The sequence below is a fragment of the Lactuca saligna genome, chromosome 3 (assembly GCF_052625555.1).
Source record: "Lactuca saligna cultivar CGN05327 chromosome 3, ASM5262555v1, whole genome shotgun sequence".
In the NCBI taxonomy this organism is placed as follows: domain Eukaryota; kingdom Viridiplantae; phylum Streptophyta; class Magnoliopsida; order Asterales; family Asteraceae; genus Lactuca; species Lactuca saligna.
In genome coordinates this window covers 123,899,504-123,914,707 of record NC_136419.1, presented here as the reverse complement: position 1 = coordinate 123,914,707, position 15,204 = coordinate 123,899,504, and the positions used below count along the sequence as shown (strand labels likewise).

General features: G+C 33.5%; 2 protein-coding genes across 2 annotated transcripts; both read left to right on the top strand.

Moving 5' to 3' along the window:
* Positions 1-6,001: 6,001 nt before the first annotated feature.
* On the top strand, positions 6,002-9,285 carry LOC145035942 (uncharacterized). Its single transcript, XM_078984439.1, has 7 exons — positions 6,002-6,562; positions 6,657-6,834; positions 6,949-7,698; positions 7,879-8,025; positions 8,297-8,524; positions 8,639-8,887; positions 9,152-9,285. The coding sequence occupies exons 1-7, from the start codon at positions 6,002-6,004 to the stop codon at positions 9,283-9,285; spliced, it is 2,247 nt and encodes a 748-aa protein (XP_078840565.1).
* Positions 9,286-10,648: 1,363 nt separating this feature from the next.
* On the top strand, positions 10,649-12,400 carry LOC145033927 (vignain-like). The gene is made up of 4 exons (XM_078982405.1): positions 10,649-11,129; positions 11,236-11,465; positions 11,559-11,696; positions 11,770-12,400. The coding sequence occupies exons 1-4, from the start codon at positions 10,658-10,660 to the stop codon at positions 12,043-12,045; spliced, it is 1,116 nt and encodes a 371-aa protein (XP_078838531.1). The 5' UTR covers positions 10,649-10,657; the 3' UTR covers positions 12,046-12,400.
* Positions 12,401-15,204: the final 2,804 nt, after the last annotated feature.

Genomic DNA, 15,204 nt, shown 5'->3' with positions numbered 1-15,204 from the left:
TAGACATGAGTACAGCCTACCATCCTCAGACCGACGGACAGAGTGAGAGAACCATCCAAACTCTGGAAGATATGTTGCGAGCCTGCGTGATTGTCTTTGGGAAGGCTTGGGATACTCATTTACCCCTTGTCGAGTTTTCCTATAATAACAGTTATCACACGAGCATCAAGGCTGCTCCATTTGAAGCCCTCTACGGCCGAAAGTGCAGATCCCCTCTGTGCTGGGCTGAGGTTGGTGATACCCAACTAGCAAAGGGGCAAGCTTCCGACGTTACTCTTACCGGTCCGGAAATCATCCGGGAAACGACAGAGAAAATCGTTCAAATCCGTGAACGATTGAAAGCCTCTAGAGACCGACAGAAGAGCTACGCAGATAAACGAAGGAAACCTTTGGAATTTCAGGTGGGAGACCGAGTCCTTCTCAAGGTCTCACCCTGGAAGGGCTTGATATGCTTCGGCAAGCGTGGGAAGCTAAATCCAAGGTACATAGGGCCTTTCGAGATTCTTGCAAGAGTCGGCCCTGTAGCTTACAAACTCAATCTACCAGGCGTACTTCGTAACGTACATTCTACATTCCACGTATCTAACTTGAAAAAGTGTATATCCGACGAGACTCTAGTAATTCCACTCGACGAAATCGAGATCAACGAGAGCCTCAATTTTGTGGAGGAACCAGTGGAAATCATGGACCGTGAGGTCAAGAAAACAAAACAAAGTCGCATACCCATCGTGAAGGTTCGTTGGAACGCTAAGTGGGGACCTGAATTCACATGGGAACGCAAAGATCAGATGCAACGCAAGTACCCACATCTGTTTCCCTAATCCACGAGTGTTCCCTTACTTTGAATTTCGGGACGAAATTCCCTCTAACGGGGGGATGATGTGACAACCCGATATTTCAACTCTTTGTAATGACCTAATAGGTCAAGTATTGTAACCACTTATGAGTAATAAAATGTATAAATAAGTTCTACTTAATTTCTTTCTATGATTTAATGTCTTTGAACCATGATCGTACGTAAAAAGATCGCCCAAATCCGACTTCAGATAGCGAAGTTATGAGTTTTCAAAGAAATTCCTTACAAACGATGGATTGGTATTAAATAATAAAAACAATAATAAAAATAATTTTGGAATTTGCCAACGGAATCTAAACGAAAGTTGTAGATCATAGTCTCACCTTCGCGGGGATATAAAGAACGTCGAAAACGGAGTTCGTATGAAAGAGATATGAATTTTTGAAGTTTGATAAATAATTTAAATATAAATTTTATTAAAAGTTCGGTATTATCCGAGGGAGGAGTCAGCCTAGGGCGCCGCGTACGCCTGAACGCCCCGCGTACTCGAATGAAGGGTCTCGGATCGACCACGTCGCCCTATGCGAAGCTACCGACCCATCCCATCCGACCCGCGAACCCAGGAACCTGTCCCGTCCGAAGTGCGTAAGCGATGACGCACGGGTACGCGCTGCGTACGCCCGTACGCCCCACGTTCGGAGGCGGTTCAGCAACCCTATAAAATGGATGCGAGCCTTTCCGAAAATGTTGTTCATTTCCTCTCTTTCTCTCCCGATCTTGCCTCGATTTCCGTGCCCGTTCAAACCCGAAGCTCTGGTCTTTTTGCTCAAGTCCCGAGGGTCGATTTTACTCTCGAGATTCCCGAGAATCCCGAGAAAAATCCATTTCGCGAGACGAAACTCTGCCCGGTTTTCGAGCTCGCTATCTTCGAATTTCCAAGTGAGTTCATACCCCTTAATCAACTGTTTTAATTATTCGAAATACTTTTAAATGCTTTATGGGGGGGAATACAAGTTAAACACTTATAGTTATTGTTTCAGTCACATGTGACGGCGTTAATCACATGTGATTAATAACTAAGAAACCAATGATTTTATCACTGTTCAAACGGTTTTACTCCAAAATGTTTTACAAACTCTTTTATTTATCAAATGCTTTATTGTAAAATTGGTTTTACTACTTATAAATTTGCATGCCTATATATGTATAGTTGTATAAATAATGTTTAAAGGGCTTAGGAAAGCCACCTATCCTATTTCCTTTTCCTCGATTTGGATGTGGTCTGGTGGAATTTCGGGTGACTATCCGAGGGTTGTTTCAATATTAGTTATATGTCGTATATACGTGTATAGACATAAAGGTACTTCCATATACATGCTTATCAAACACATCATTAGTAAGTTACCATCGGGGTAACACGAGATCATACTACTACGATTTCTAGATCAACGAGTCAGTTCATTCATGAGTCAATATTCATTACTAAGAGAACATATACAACGATACTAGAACAAGTAATATTTTATTACAAACACACGAATACTTTAACAATTGTGATCCATTGTATGGGTTCATGTCTTAATTGTCATGACCCGGGTTGTAGCCAGAGTCTCTTGGAGGGAGAGCGTTGAGTTTGCGTATAGATCTATACTGGATTGACTATCCTACACCTTTCTGTTAGCTACAGTGGGACCGGCAGGTCTACGGGTGCCAAACGTCATAACCTATTTTTCGACTATACGTTGTCGATGTTACCAGTCAATAGTATGGTGCAACTTATCACACGATACCTTAATAAAAACCCGGTTTAAGGAAGTTAGTACCACAGTAGTTCATATAAAACGAAACTACCGTACTACAAGAATTTACCCATTGCATTTTTGGTGATAGCCTCACCTAAACTTAAATGTACAAACTATATTTTGTTAAATGATAGTTACACTGGGAAATTTCACACTTTTACATCAAACGAGCATACAAACTATTAAGCCTTGGTAAAAGGGGCTACTTTTATACTTTAAACAGAAAATATAGGTTTTTCTGAGAGATTCAAACATTTACAAACACTTACATACATTTACAACTCATACTTGCAACAGGTTCAAAACGTTTTTAATAAACGAACCACGACACTAAAATACTTATGAACTCACCAGCTTAATGCTGATCAAACTCTTTCAAAATAACTTGTATTCTCAGGTCATCAGTAGACAGGTACCGATGCTAGCTTTTGAGAAGATGGAGCGCATTCAAGTCTCATCATACTATTTTGATATACATTATATTTTTGGTGTCTAAAACTGTACGGAACACACTTGTATTAAAATGTTTATATTTAATGCAATGGATGATGTTGTTTGCTTATTTACAATTACTGTGTTGTGATACTCTACATGACGTCCTCCGCCCCAGAATGTTTCCGCCATTCTTGGTTCTGGGGTGTGACATCTTATGATTTTGATAACTATCAAGATTATAAGTCTAGGAATAACGAATGTGAAACTAGGATTAAATTGGAAATAAGTAAGTTAATGTGTGAGCCTTGTTTGATGACCATCAACAAGAGGTTAATTGAACAACCAATTTGATTAACTATATTTACAAGTCTTGCTTGATACGAGCTGAACACTAGGAAGCATGTTAGTTTAATCAACTGATCACTGTTTGAATTGACTTGTTTGCTAAAGGATTAGTTATAGTGAACGTGAATCTAATTGTTTTAGGAATCGGTGAACATGAATAAACGATTTTTGGTATGCATTTGTCTATGTGTTTAAGGTGTAATTTATCTAAACCAAAGTACCTGAAGAGATTTGCTTTCATGTTAGTTTATCGAGAGTTGTTAATTAATTGTTCGTTTGAGATTCAATAACCCTTTCTTTAGTCCTTTCGTGTGTCCTGTAACCTATAATCAAGTATTCTAAATTAATTCACCACCGTTCCCTGTGATCGTCACCCAACTTACCTAAGCTATACTGTAATCTGACTAGGTACACTGCCTATAAGTGCATAGTTAGTCTAAGTTTGTTAGGTTATAAATATTAAAAATAGTGGGTACTTTTGTACACATCAATAAACTAATTTTATTTATCTTAACTATTAAGGTTGCAGACATACAATGCATTCACTTTCTTCTAAAAAGACTATAAAACTAAATTGTTTCTATTTAAATTATACAAAAAATATTAATTTGGGTACTACATCAACAAATCTTGCCTCAACAACTACAACTGTTAAAACCTCGATTTACATAGGTAATTTTTTTCGTATATAATTTATATTATTGTTATTTATTATTTTTTAATTCACATAATATTTATTTTAATAGCATACACATTTATGAGTTTAAAAAATAGATAAATTGTCAAATTCTTCGTCCGGTGCAAGTCAATATTCTTCGAAATTGGTAACCGATGCTTACAAAGGTATGTTTATTTATTCATTATTATTATATAAACATATTATTTACGTAATTATAGATTTCATATCCTGTCATATTATCTCTTATGCAGAAAACAGTAATAACATGTACCACTTGCAAGCCAGAGAGAAAAGAAGACAAAGAAAAATATATTTGGAAAATAAAAGATCGAAGAAAATGAATACAACATCCAACATTCCAAGTACATCAATGCCGCATCTCTAAAAAAATATAATTAATTATAACCCTATTAATTTTTTTATTCCATTAATTACGCTTATTTTACATTTATATACAATAAATGATTTATCATATTCTTTTATTATCTTGTAATATTATATGATTACAGGTTATTACTTTGTTTTATACATATGTCTTCAGTTTTCATAAGTTTTTGTTATTTGCAGATCAATCAACCAACCAACATCGTTGGTCAAACTGAAAATGTCAATTCATTTAATTCACCTTGAATTTAAAATACATCGTAGAATACTCTCATTCATTTACAAATGTTAGAACTTCGTTATCTAAAATTATAAATATTAGAAATCCGTTATCTAACATTACAAATGGTTATAATTTATTGTTTTTAAAATATACTATTATTAATTTTCTTTATAATCTGGATATATATATATATATATATATATATTATTTATTTCATTCAGATAACATCAGTTTTGATAAATATGTCACTTCCAAGTTACCAGACAAAAGACAGTACTATGTACTTTCAAATAATATGACATCGAAAAATGCATCTATAATAACTGCTTCTTCACCATCAATCAAGTTAAATCTAGAATGTCATGAATTAAAAAGGAAGATGACACATTTATCCTCTATCCTGTTGATTGATTTTACAGAAAATGTAGAAAATATACATCAAGTCATAAATGAAAATTGAATATTTGGTATCTCAAATGGTAATAAAAAAATAATATCCATTTACATTTTTTTTTACATTTCAAATACTGGGTTGTACATACTTATAAATTTCATTGATATTTTTTTCTACGCATTTTATTTTACAGAATATTTGGATCATGGTGATCAAAATGTTGTATGTCAAACATGTCATGCAAAGTTATGGAGAAATGAATCCATTAGAGGTAAAGAAAAAGGGAACACAAATTATTCATTATTTTGTAGTTACGGCAAAGTTCAACTTCCAGATTTACAGAAAGCACCCCCATGTTATGAAAGAATGTTTCGAAATATGGATTCTAAAAGCAAATAATTCATGAAAAACATTAAACGTTACAATTCAATGCTTTATTTTACGTTGATGGATGGTAAAATTGATTCTTCAATCAATAGAGGAAACGCTCCATACAGTTTTAGATTGGATGGTCAAAATTATCATATTATTGGAAGCCTTTTACCAGCAAAAGGATCGGAACCAAAATTCTCTTAGTTATACATTTATGATACTGAGAACAAAATTTCAAATAGACAAAGATGCTTTGGGTATTTTTTCAACCTTCTTATTCATAATTATTCATTATATATATATATATATATATATATATATATATATATATATATATATATATATATATATATAGACACACACATACACACACACACATATATATATATATATATAGATATATACATATATTTATATATATATATATATATATATATATATTACTAATATTATGTATAATTTCATTTATTTTAGTGGGGAAAAAGATCAATCAACTTCAATTGATAGTGATATTATTGAAGATATTAAGGTGATGTTGGATTCAAATAATGTGTTGGTTAGATCTTATAGGATGGTAAGAGATACTTTTCAGAAAAATCCTCAAGTTGATATGAAACTACGACTTAGCGGGAGAAGGGAGCGAGATGGAAGAACATATAACCTACCGACTGCTTCTGAGGTTGCCACTTTAATTGTTGGTGACATTTGTGATTCAATTGAAAAGTGGGTTATTGTTGTTGAAACAAAATCTAGATTTCTACAATGTATCAGTGAATTGCATCATTCATACCTTCCTCTTCAATATCCACTGATATTTCCATATGGAGATGATGGTTACAGTGTTGACATTCTTCATAGAGGTGTGTCATTTACGACCAACAACAAGCGGGCGAAACGTACAATGAGAGAATATTTCGCTTTTAGAATTCAAGATAGAGATCATTCGTTCTCGCTCATTCTTAATTCAAAAAGATTGTTTCAACAATTTCTGGTAGATGCCTATACTATGATGGAAATTGAGAGATTACATTACATACGTAGGCAACAACATGTTCGTAGATGTGAGTCTTATGAGAATTTACGTAACCAAAAAGCTCAAGGATCCACTAATATCTCCAATGTCGGCGAACGTGTAATATTACCTTCATCCTTTACTGGTGGTGCATGCTATATGTTGCAAAACTATTTGGATGCCATGTCATTATATAAATGGTTTGGATATCCAGATTATTTTCATAACCTTTACGTGTAAGCCCAAATGGCCTGAGATTAAAAGGTTTCTTAAGGATACTTCACTTCAACCAGAAGACGGACCTGATATATTATGTAGGTTATTCAAGATCAAGCTCGATGCATTTATTAAAGACTTAAAGGAGAATAAAATTTTCAGCAAAGTTCAAGCATGTAATTAAAAATATATTTTTTCATTATTGATAAAACATTACTCTTATTATAGTATATTTTTTATATGTTTTTATTGTCTAATCATATTTTGTTTTTTTGCCAAATATAATGCAGATGTTTATACCATTCAATTTCAAAAGAGAGGTTTGTCGCATAGTCATATATGTTTATTTATGCATTCTGACAACAAGTTACCCACTGTTGAATTTATCGATCCGATAATTTCTGCCGAGATACCAGACAAAATTGAAGAGCCAGAATTGTATTCACTTGTCAATGAGTTCATGATTCATGGTCCATGTGGAGCTGAAAATATCAATTGTCCATGCATGGTGGATCAAAAGTGGTCTAAAAACTTTCTAAAACAATTCTGTAATCATTCGTTTGTGTATGAAAATGGTTTTCTTTTATATAGGAGAAGAAATGATGGTCATTTTGTAGAAAAATCGGATGTTAAGTTGGATAATAGAAATGTTGTTCCATACAACAAATATCTATTAAAAAGATATCAGGCACATATTAATGTTGAATGGTGCAATCATGGATCTTCTATAAAGTATCTGTTTAAATACATAAACAAGGGTCCTGATAGAGCTACAGTTGTTGTACCAACAAACAATGAATGTGAAAATAATGATGCGGTCGATGAAATAGCTAAATATTACGATTGTAGATATTTATTTGCATGTGAAGCATCATGGAGAATTTTTAAATATGATGTTCATTGCAGGTATCCTTCCGTGGTTAGACTACCTTTTCATCTTCCTAATCAACAACAAATTGTATATGACGAAGACGATAATATCAATGATGTTCTGGACAAACCTTCTATCGTTGCTTCAAAGTTCACATCTTGGATGGAATGTAATGCAATTAATAGTGAAGCACGAGAACTTACATATGTTGAATTTCCTACAAAGTTTGTTTAGGTATTAAATGGTAGGTTTTGGAAGAGAAGGAAAGTAGGAAAAGCCATTGGTAGAATTCATTCGGTTTCACGTAATCTTGGCGAAACTTATTTTTTAAGGATTTTTTTAAATAAAGTTAAAGGTCCAACGTCATTTGATGAAATTCGCACGGTAAATGGTGAAACATATTCTTCTTTTAGAGATGCTTATTATGCACTCAGGTTATTAGATGATGACAAGGAATACATCGATGCAATTAACGAAGCAAGTCATTCTGGTTCTGGTTTTTATCTACGCTTCTTATTTGCCACATTGTTGATGTGTAATAGTATGTCTAACCCAGAGGTTGTTTGGGAAAATACATGAGAATATTTAGCGGATGGAATTCTATATAACCAACGACAATGGTTGAAGTCTCCAAGTATTTAATTTATTTTCTTCATTTCTATTTAAAATATTTTATTTTTCTTATCAACACCCATTAAATAATTATTATAAATATTATTAAATATTGTATTTAATATTTTGTAATTAATTTATAATTTATGGTGCAGACTTATCACTCGGTGAATATGAAGTTAAGAACTTAACTTTGTTTGAAATAGAACAAAATTTACTTCGAAACAATTCCACTCTAAAAAAGTTCACAAAGATGTCTTACCCAGATGTTGAATCAGTTTCTTCTTTGAACAATCGACTTATCATTGAGGAGCTAGATTACGACATTCCCGTTATAAAGAATGAGTTTGATCCTATTTTTATTGCATTAACAAATGAGCAACGTAACATTTTCCTTAACATCATGTGTGTTGTTAAAGAAAATAAATGAGGTGTTTTCTTCGTTTATGGTTATGGTTGAACGGGTAAAACTTTTCTATGGAAGACAATATCTGCAGCAATTAGATCTGAGGGTAATATTGTTTTAAATTTTGCTTCAAGCTGTATTGCTTCGTTATTATTGCCCGGTGGTAGGACATCACACTCTCGATCTATACTTCCATTTGAACTTACAGAGGATTCTTTTTGTAAAATAAATCCAGATGGTGAGTTGGCTAACTTATTAAGAAAAACCTCTTTGATAATTTGGGATGAAGCACCTATGATCCATAAGCATGCATTTGAAGCTTTAGATCGAACTTTGAAAGGTATATTAAGGTGTGGAAATTCTAGCGTCTAAAATATTCCTTTTGGAGGGAAAGTTATTGTCTTTGGAGGAGATTTCAAACAGATTATACATGTTGTTCCGGGTGGCAGCAGACAGAACATTGTTAATGCTTCTTTGAGTTCTTCATATTTATGACAACATTGTAAAGTGTATAGATTAACAAAAAACATGAGGCTAACTGTTGGAAGGGATCAACCTGACATAGAAAAAATAAGAGATTTCGCAAATTGATTATTGGATATAGGAGAAGGCAAACTCAGTGGTCCGAACGACGGCAAAACGATTATCGATATTCCGAATGATATTCTCATTAATGATCCAGATGATCCTATAGGTTCATTAATTGTGTTTGTATATTCTTCAATTTTGGAGAAGTAGAGCAGTACAAATTATTTCCAAGAAAGAGCTATACTTGCTCCAAAGAATGAAGTTGTTCAGGAAATAAACGAGCGTTTGCTTAACAAGTTTCCATGAGATGAGGTTGAATATTTAAGTTCAGATAGCCTATGTCAGTCCGAATTTGTCCATGATCACTTTGATGCAAATTTATACTCACCTGATGTATTAAATGGTTTTAAAGTATCCAGTCTACCAAATCATAAGTTAGTTTTAAAAATTGGTGTTCCAGCAATGTTACTGCTAAATATTGATCAGAAAAACGGCTTATGTAATGACATAAGACTACAGATGATATCATTGGGCAAACGTGTTATCGTGACACGTATAACGTCTAGAACTAATATTGGAAATCGGACTTTCATTCCAAGAATGTCTTTAACTCCGTCAGAAAAAAAAATTCCTTTCAAATTCACAAGAAGAAAGTTTTCTTTGGCGGTATGTTTTGCAATGACTTTTAATAAGAGTCAATGACAATCGTTATCGAAGGTTGGTTTGTTTCTCAAAGATCCGGTTTTTTCACAAGGGAAATTGTATGTTGCATTATCTAGAGTTCAAAGCAGAGAGGGATTGAAATTATTAATTTCAGATAAAGATGGTAGACTCACAAATAAAACTTCAAATATTGTTTATAAGGAAATTTTTCGCAATTTATAACCAACTTCTTTGTAGCATCTTTTACTCATTTTTATCAAAGCACATTTAGTCCATCATAATAATTTATTTATTTGTAATTACGTATTGTATTTTTTTTTATGTTAATTTCAGTACATACATATTTTGTTTGTTTTGTATCAAATCAATTCCGATGTTGTTTTGGGTTTTTGGTCGTTATTTAAACGTATGTTGCATTATATAAAATAATTACTTTTATAAAATATGTAGTTATATATTTACCATTTATTGTGTAATTAAATACTTATAATTAAAAAAATTATTTAAAAATACTATATAAGTTTTTCAACTTAATGATATATTATTTATTATATAATTAAATTTTAAATTCTATTTAACATCCACAGGTTTTCACTTAGTATATATCGTTAACTTTAAGTAAAAGCCTATCAAATTTACTAATTTATAACGCGTGTATATATTATCCTATGAATTAAAAAGTTACGGTATATACACGTGTGTGTATAAGAGATTTATATTTAGATCTGACCAAGTATGCAGTAACTAATTTCATGGGGTTCGGGAGTACACATGTATGATTCGATCATGACAATTATTATTGTTGATTGAGATTGTTTCACGGGCATCCACTCACTATTTTCCTAGAATGTCAGTTCTCCATCGTCATCATTCACAATAAATTTAGAATCCAAGAAGAGCAGCTAGCAACAAGATCGAAATGGAGATCATGAGCAAGTTAATTTTGGTTTCACTTTCATTGATTTGGTGTATAGGGGGGATTGTTGAGGGCTTCACATATGATGAAAAAGAGGTTGAGACAGAGGAGGGAAAGTCGGCTATGTTTGAAAGGTGGAGGAGTCACCACAATATGCAGGCTATGCACGACAAAGACAAAAAAAAGCAGTACGAAGCGTTCAAGGCAAACCTGGAAATTGTTCACTCGACAAACAAGGCAAAGAAGCCATATAAGTTACAGATGAACAAGTTTGCAGGGATGGGTAAGGCCGAGTTTCAGAGCAAGTATACTGGATTGAAGGCTTCTCCAAAGATCCGGCCAGGAATGAAGTCTATCGTCAGCGAGGCCGAGTGGCCTCACCCTTTCAAGTATCGTAATTTCACTGATGTCCCACCGGCTATTGACTGGAGAGCCCAAGGTGTCGTCACCCCTGTCGTGAATCAAGGAGGATGTGGTAAGTGGCAACACGTACATAACGTTTTTGCTTTCAATAAAGGGGATATATATGTATTTGTAATATACGTAATTATATAGTATTACACATGCATGCATGCATGCAGGAAGTTGCTATGCGTTTGCAGCAGCAGATACAATTGCATCGTTACACGCGATCAGAACAAAGCAACTAATAGAATTATCACCTAAAGAAATTCTCGACTGTTGTAATTGTGGCGGATGTAACGGAGGGAAAATGCACGATGCCTTCTTGTACGTTGCAAACAATAAAGGTCTAACAACTGCCAAAAACTATCCTTACAAGCCTGTGGCTGAGACTTGCAATGTTAAAAAGGTTAGATTGAGTAATGCATGCATGTCCCAAATCAAAACTTGTTATCATCATCATTATCATCTCATCTCAACTTTTTGAATGAATATATAACAGGAGCACGATGTTGCGGTAGAAATTCATGGATATGAGCGGGTGCCATTTAATTCTGAGCCGGCTCTTATGGCATCAGTTGCGAACCAGCCTGTACAAGCTTCAATTGAATGTGAAGAACCTTTTATGTTGTATAAAGAGGTAACTCAAACCTTATTCAGCATAATTAAAAGATAGATTATATATAATTAATTAACTAATAATTGATTTACAGGGAGTTATGACTGCACCTACTGGAACCAACACTGGACATGCAGTCGTAATTGTTGGATACGATACGGATCCTGATGGAACCAAATACTGGATAGCGAAGAACTCTTGGGGAACAGATTGGGGAGAGGAAGGATACGTGAGACTCCTTCGTGGAGTTCCAGAGAAAGAGGGGTACAGTGGGGTAAATACGAAACCTCGCTTTCCTACTAGGGAAGAAGCTGGTCAAGATGATACAGGACGCGGCGACCCTGTGGTTCATATGAGTAGAGACCTCTAGAGGAACCACAACATACTCTACGATACTTATTAATCTCCCTTCTAGCAGGATGCGAGGTATGATACGATTACTGATCATAACGCGGAGATTCATGATAAATTTTCTTTTAATTTTGTAATATGGAATTCAACATATAACACTTCTTTATTATACCCAAAAGTTTGTGGTCAAATCATGTTCCATCATTTGTTTCTTAAGATGAATGGCTACAAAACATCTGATTTTGGGGGTGCCATTATAATAATTATGATGGAGTTAATTTTTGATGTAAAAAATTATACGGATAAAAATGTAATGTAAGTGAGATGTTATTGACGACCCCATTCATATATACCATCTTCCAGGTTTATGCGCCTGGATTTGTTTCTCAACAACTCAAAGTCTAACATGTTTTAGCTGTTTATTTTTATTTTTCTACGAATTTGTTTTTTGTCCTAGTTTTTTTTCTTTGTAATGAAAACTAAAAAATCGTTGCTCTTAAATATTTGTTTCATACAAAATGAACATAATAATGAAAACTTATAAAAAACTTAATGTTTATATTATTTTTTTCTAAAACCAAAAGAAGCAATTGGGTCCGCATTTCATTGAAATTTTAGAGAATATTCTTGAGTTAGGTAAATAAAACCGGAAAAAAAAAAAAAAAACATCAAAAACTAATAGGATCCAAAGTTATTTATTTTATGCAACTAAACAATAATTAATAATACAAGATACATAGATAAGTTACCTACAATTGAAGTCTAAAAAGAATTCTAAAAACTCAAACTCGAGTTTCTCTATCAAAATTGAAAACTTTGGCTTCAAACATACAAAATTTTCAAGCTCTCTTCTTTCACAAGAAAATGCACATTTAGGGACGACAACATGCATCGCAAATAGTCAAGATTGTCGCCCCTAAAGGTAATAGGGACGACATGTCGTCTCAATTAGGTCGTCACAAATACCTCGTAGTTAATACTCAAAAGTCGTCCCTAATACATGTCGTTGCTAATAGTTGTCGTCGTCCGTAAAGGTGTCGTCCCTAATAATATTCCGGCTACCGGTCAGTGTTACTCCGGCCAAATATTCCGGTGGGATGTGTCGTCGCTAATACTTAAGATCGTCCCTAAAGATGTCGCCACTAATGCTTGTTTTTTTTATTTATTAAATTTATATTTTATATTAGTTTATATTATAAAAATATAAGATTTATAAAATTATAAAACTTATAATTTAAAAATTTGCATTATATAAAACATCAAATAACATTACATAAAATATATCACATTAACATCATCTAAGTCCATAATAACATCATCCATAACATAAAGTAATATATACTAATCGTCGTCCCTATCATCGTTTTCCTCGTCATTATTGGTCGCATTGTCGACTTGCTTGCTAAATGACCGGATAATATCTTCATTTGCCATCACAAACACCGGGTTTTGGAGAAAAGCATTAACATCCACATCCTACAAAGTAAGAATACAAGTTAAAATATTTCATACTATAAAAATAAATTATTATTACTTAACAATTAAGTCACAAACACATTAAGCCCTTAACAATTTAACAAACAACCAAATTCATAACAATTTAACAAACTAACAAACTACCAAACTATAAAACAACAAAATTCACAACAAATTTATAAGTACCTGTGTTGGTTGCGATGTCTATGACTGTGTCTGCCACTGGGCGGGAGCACTTGTACCTGCGACGGAAGACTTAGGCCCGATGCCTCTCACATGTCCCCTTTGAGCACCTAACACCTTCTCAAATAAGGATATCCAATCAATGGAGTTCGGATCACCACCGGAGTCAGCTATGTATTGAGTTTGTAAAGAAACCTCATAAACTAAAGTATTTTGCATTTCACAAAGATTATTAATACACTTCAAAACAAACACAAAAAAACAACATTCTACTTCATTTTTAAGTAATAATAACTTACATATTGTTCTTCAACTAATGGGTCAACGAATTCCCCTTGTTTACTAACATGTGCACGGTGAAATACTTCAAGTTTATTCAAATTTTGTTTAACATTAAAAAAATATGTTATACTTAAATAAACATTACAAAATATGTTATAACTGAATAAACATTAATGTAACTTACATTTTTGAAAGAAGCACTACCGTAGTTGCACGTCCCTCCACGATTCTTAACTACTTGCTTCTTCCGGCATTCTTTGCTTACACTAGATCGTTTACAATGCGTATCAGTTTAGAAGTGGTCAATAGTAGCACTCCAACTCGCTGAATCTATACCCACGGGGGATCGAGCCCTTGCTGCCTCCACACCCTCTAGCATATCTATAAATTTACCTTTCGCAATATTTTTGCTGCCTCTATACCGCAGACATATCCGATGGTTCAGTGATGCCCACAAAATTCTAGCATCGAGATCATTTGAAATGGCTTGAAAATCAAAATATGTCTACAAGAAATAAGAAGTTAAAAACAAATCAAAGTTAAACATGTTAAATATAACTTTATAAATAATAAATAATTTACCGAAAGATATGTAAACATGCCATTCCGATCGGCTTCAGGAACTTCTTTCCAGGTGTTCTTATCCAAAGCTATGTCACGTCAGATATAACTTCCAACCTCCCGAATAAAACATTCGTATACATCCCCAATCAGCACAAAAGTATTTATGTCAAATATTATTTTTAGAGGCTGTCTGTCGTTTGCTTCATATAGTCGATGCATTTTCTTGTTTATTGCCATACCTCTTCGTCTGGGAGGTACAGCTGAAAAAAAATATTAGTAAAGATAGTTTTTTATATACATACAATATGAAATACATTGAATTAGAATAAATCTTAATTACAATCAATCTGGTGAACACCAAAATTTGCATCGAACGGATGTGGTGGCTCGTCACCACCATCACCTCCATGGCCCATCACAGCAGCTGCATAACCACCCCAAAAACTTTTCTTGGCTCTGATACCATCTTTGTACCATCTATATACTAATTATCAATTTTGATACCATCTGTGTACCATCTATGTACTAATTATCAATTTTGGAACTAGAAAACAACTATCAATTTTGGAACTAGAAAACAACTAGTTTTGTTTTTAGATAACGTATCTGTTTGTAACGAATTTTAATACTTGCTCTTATAAATCATCTAACATCATGAATATGATTATTGTTT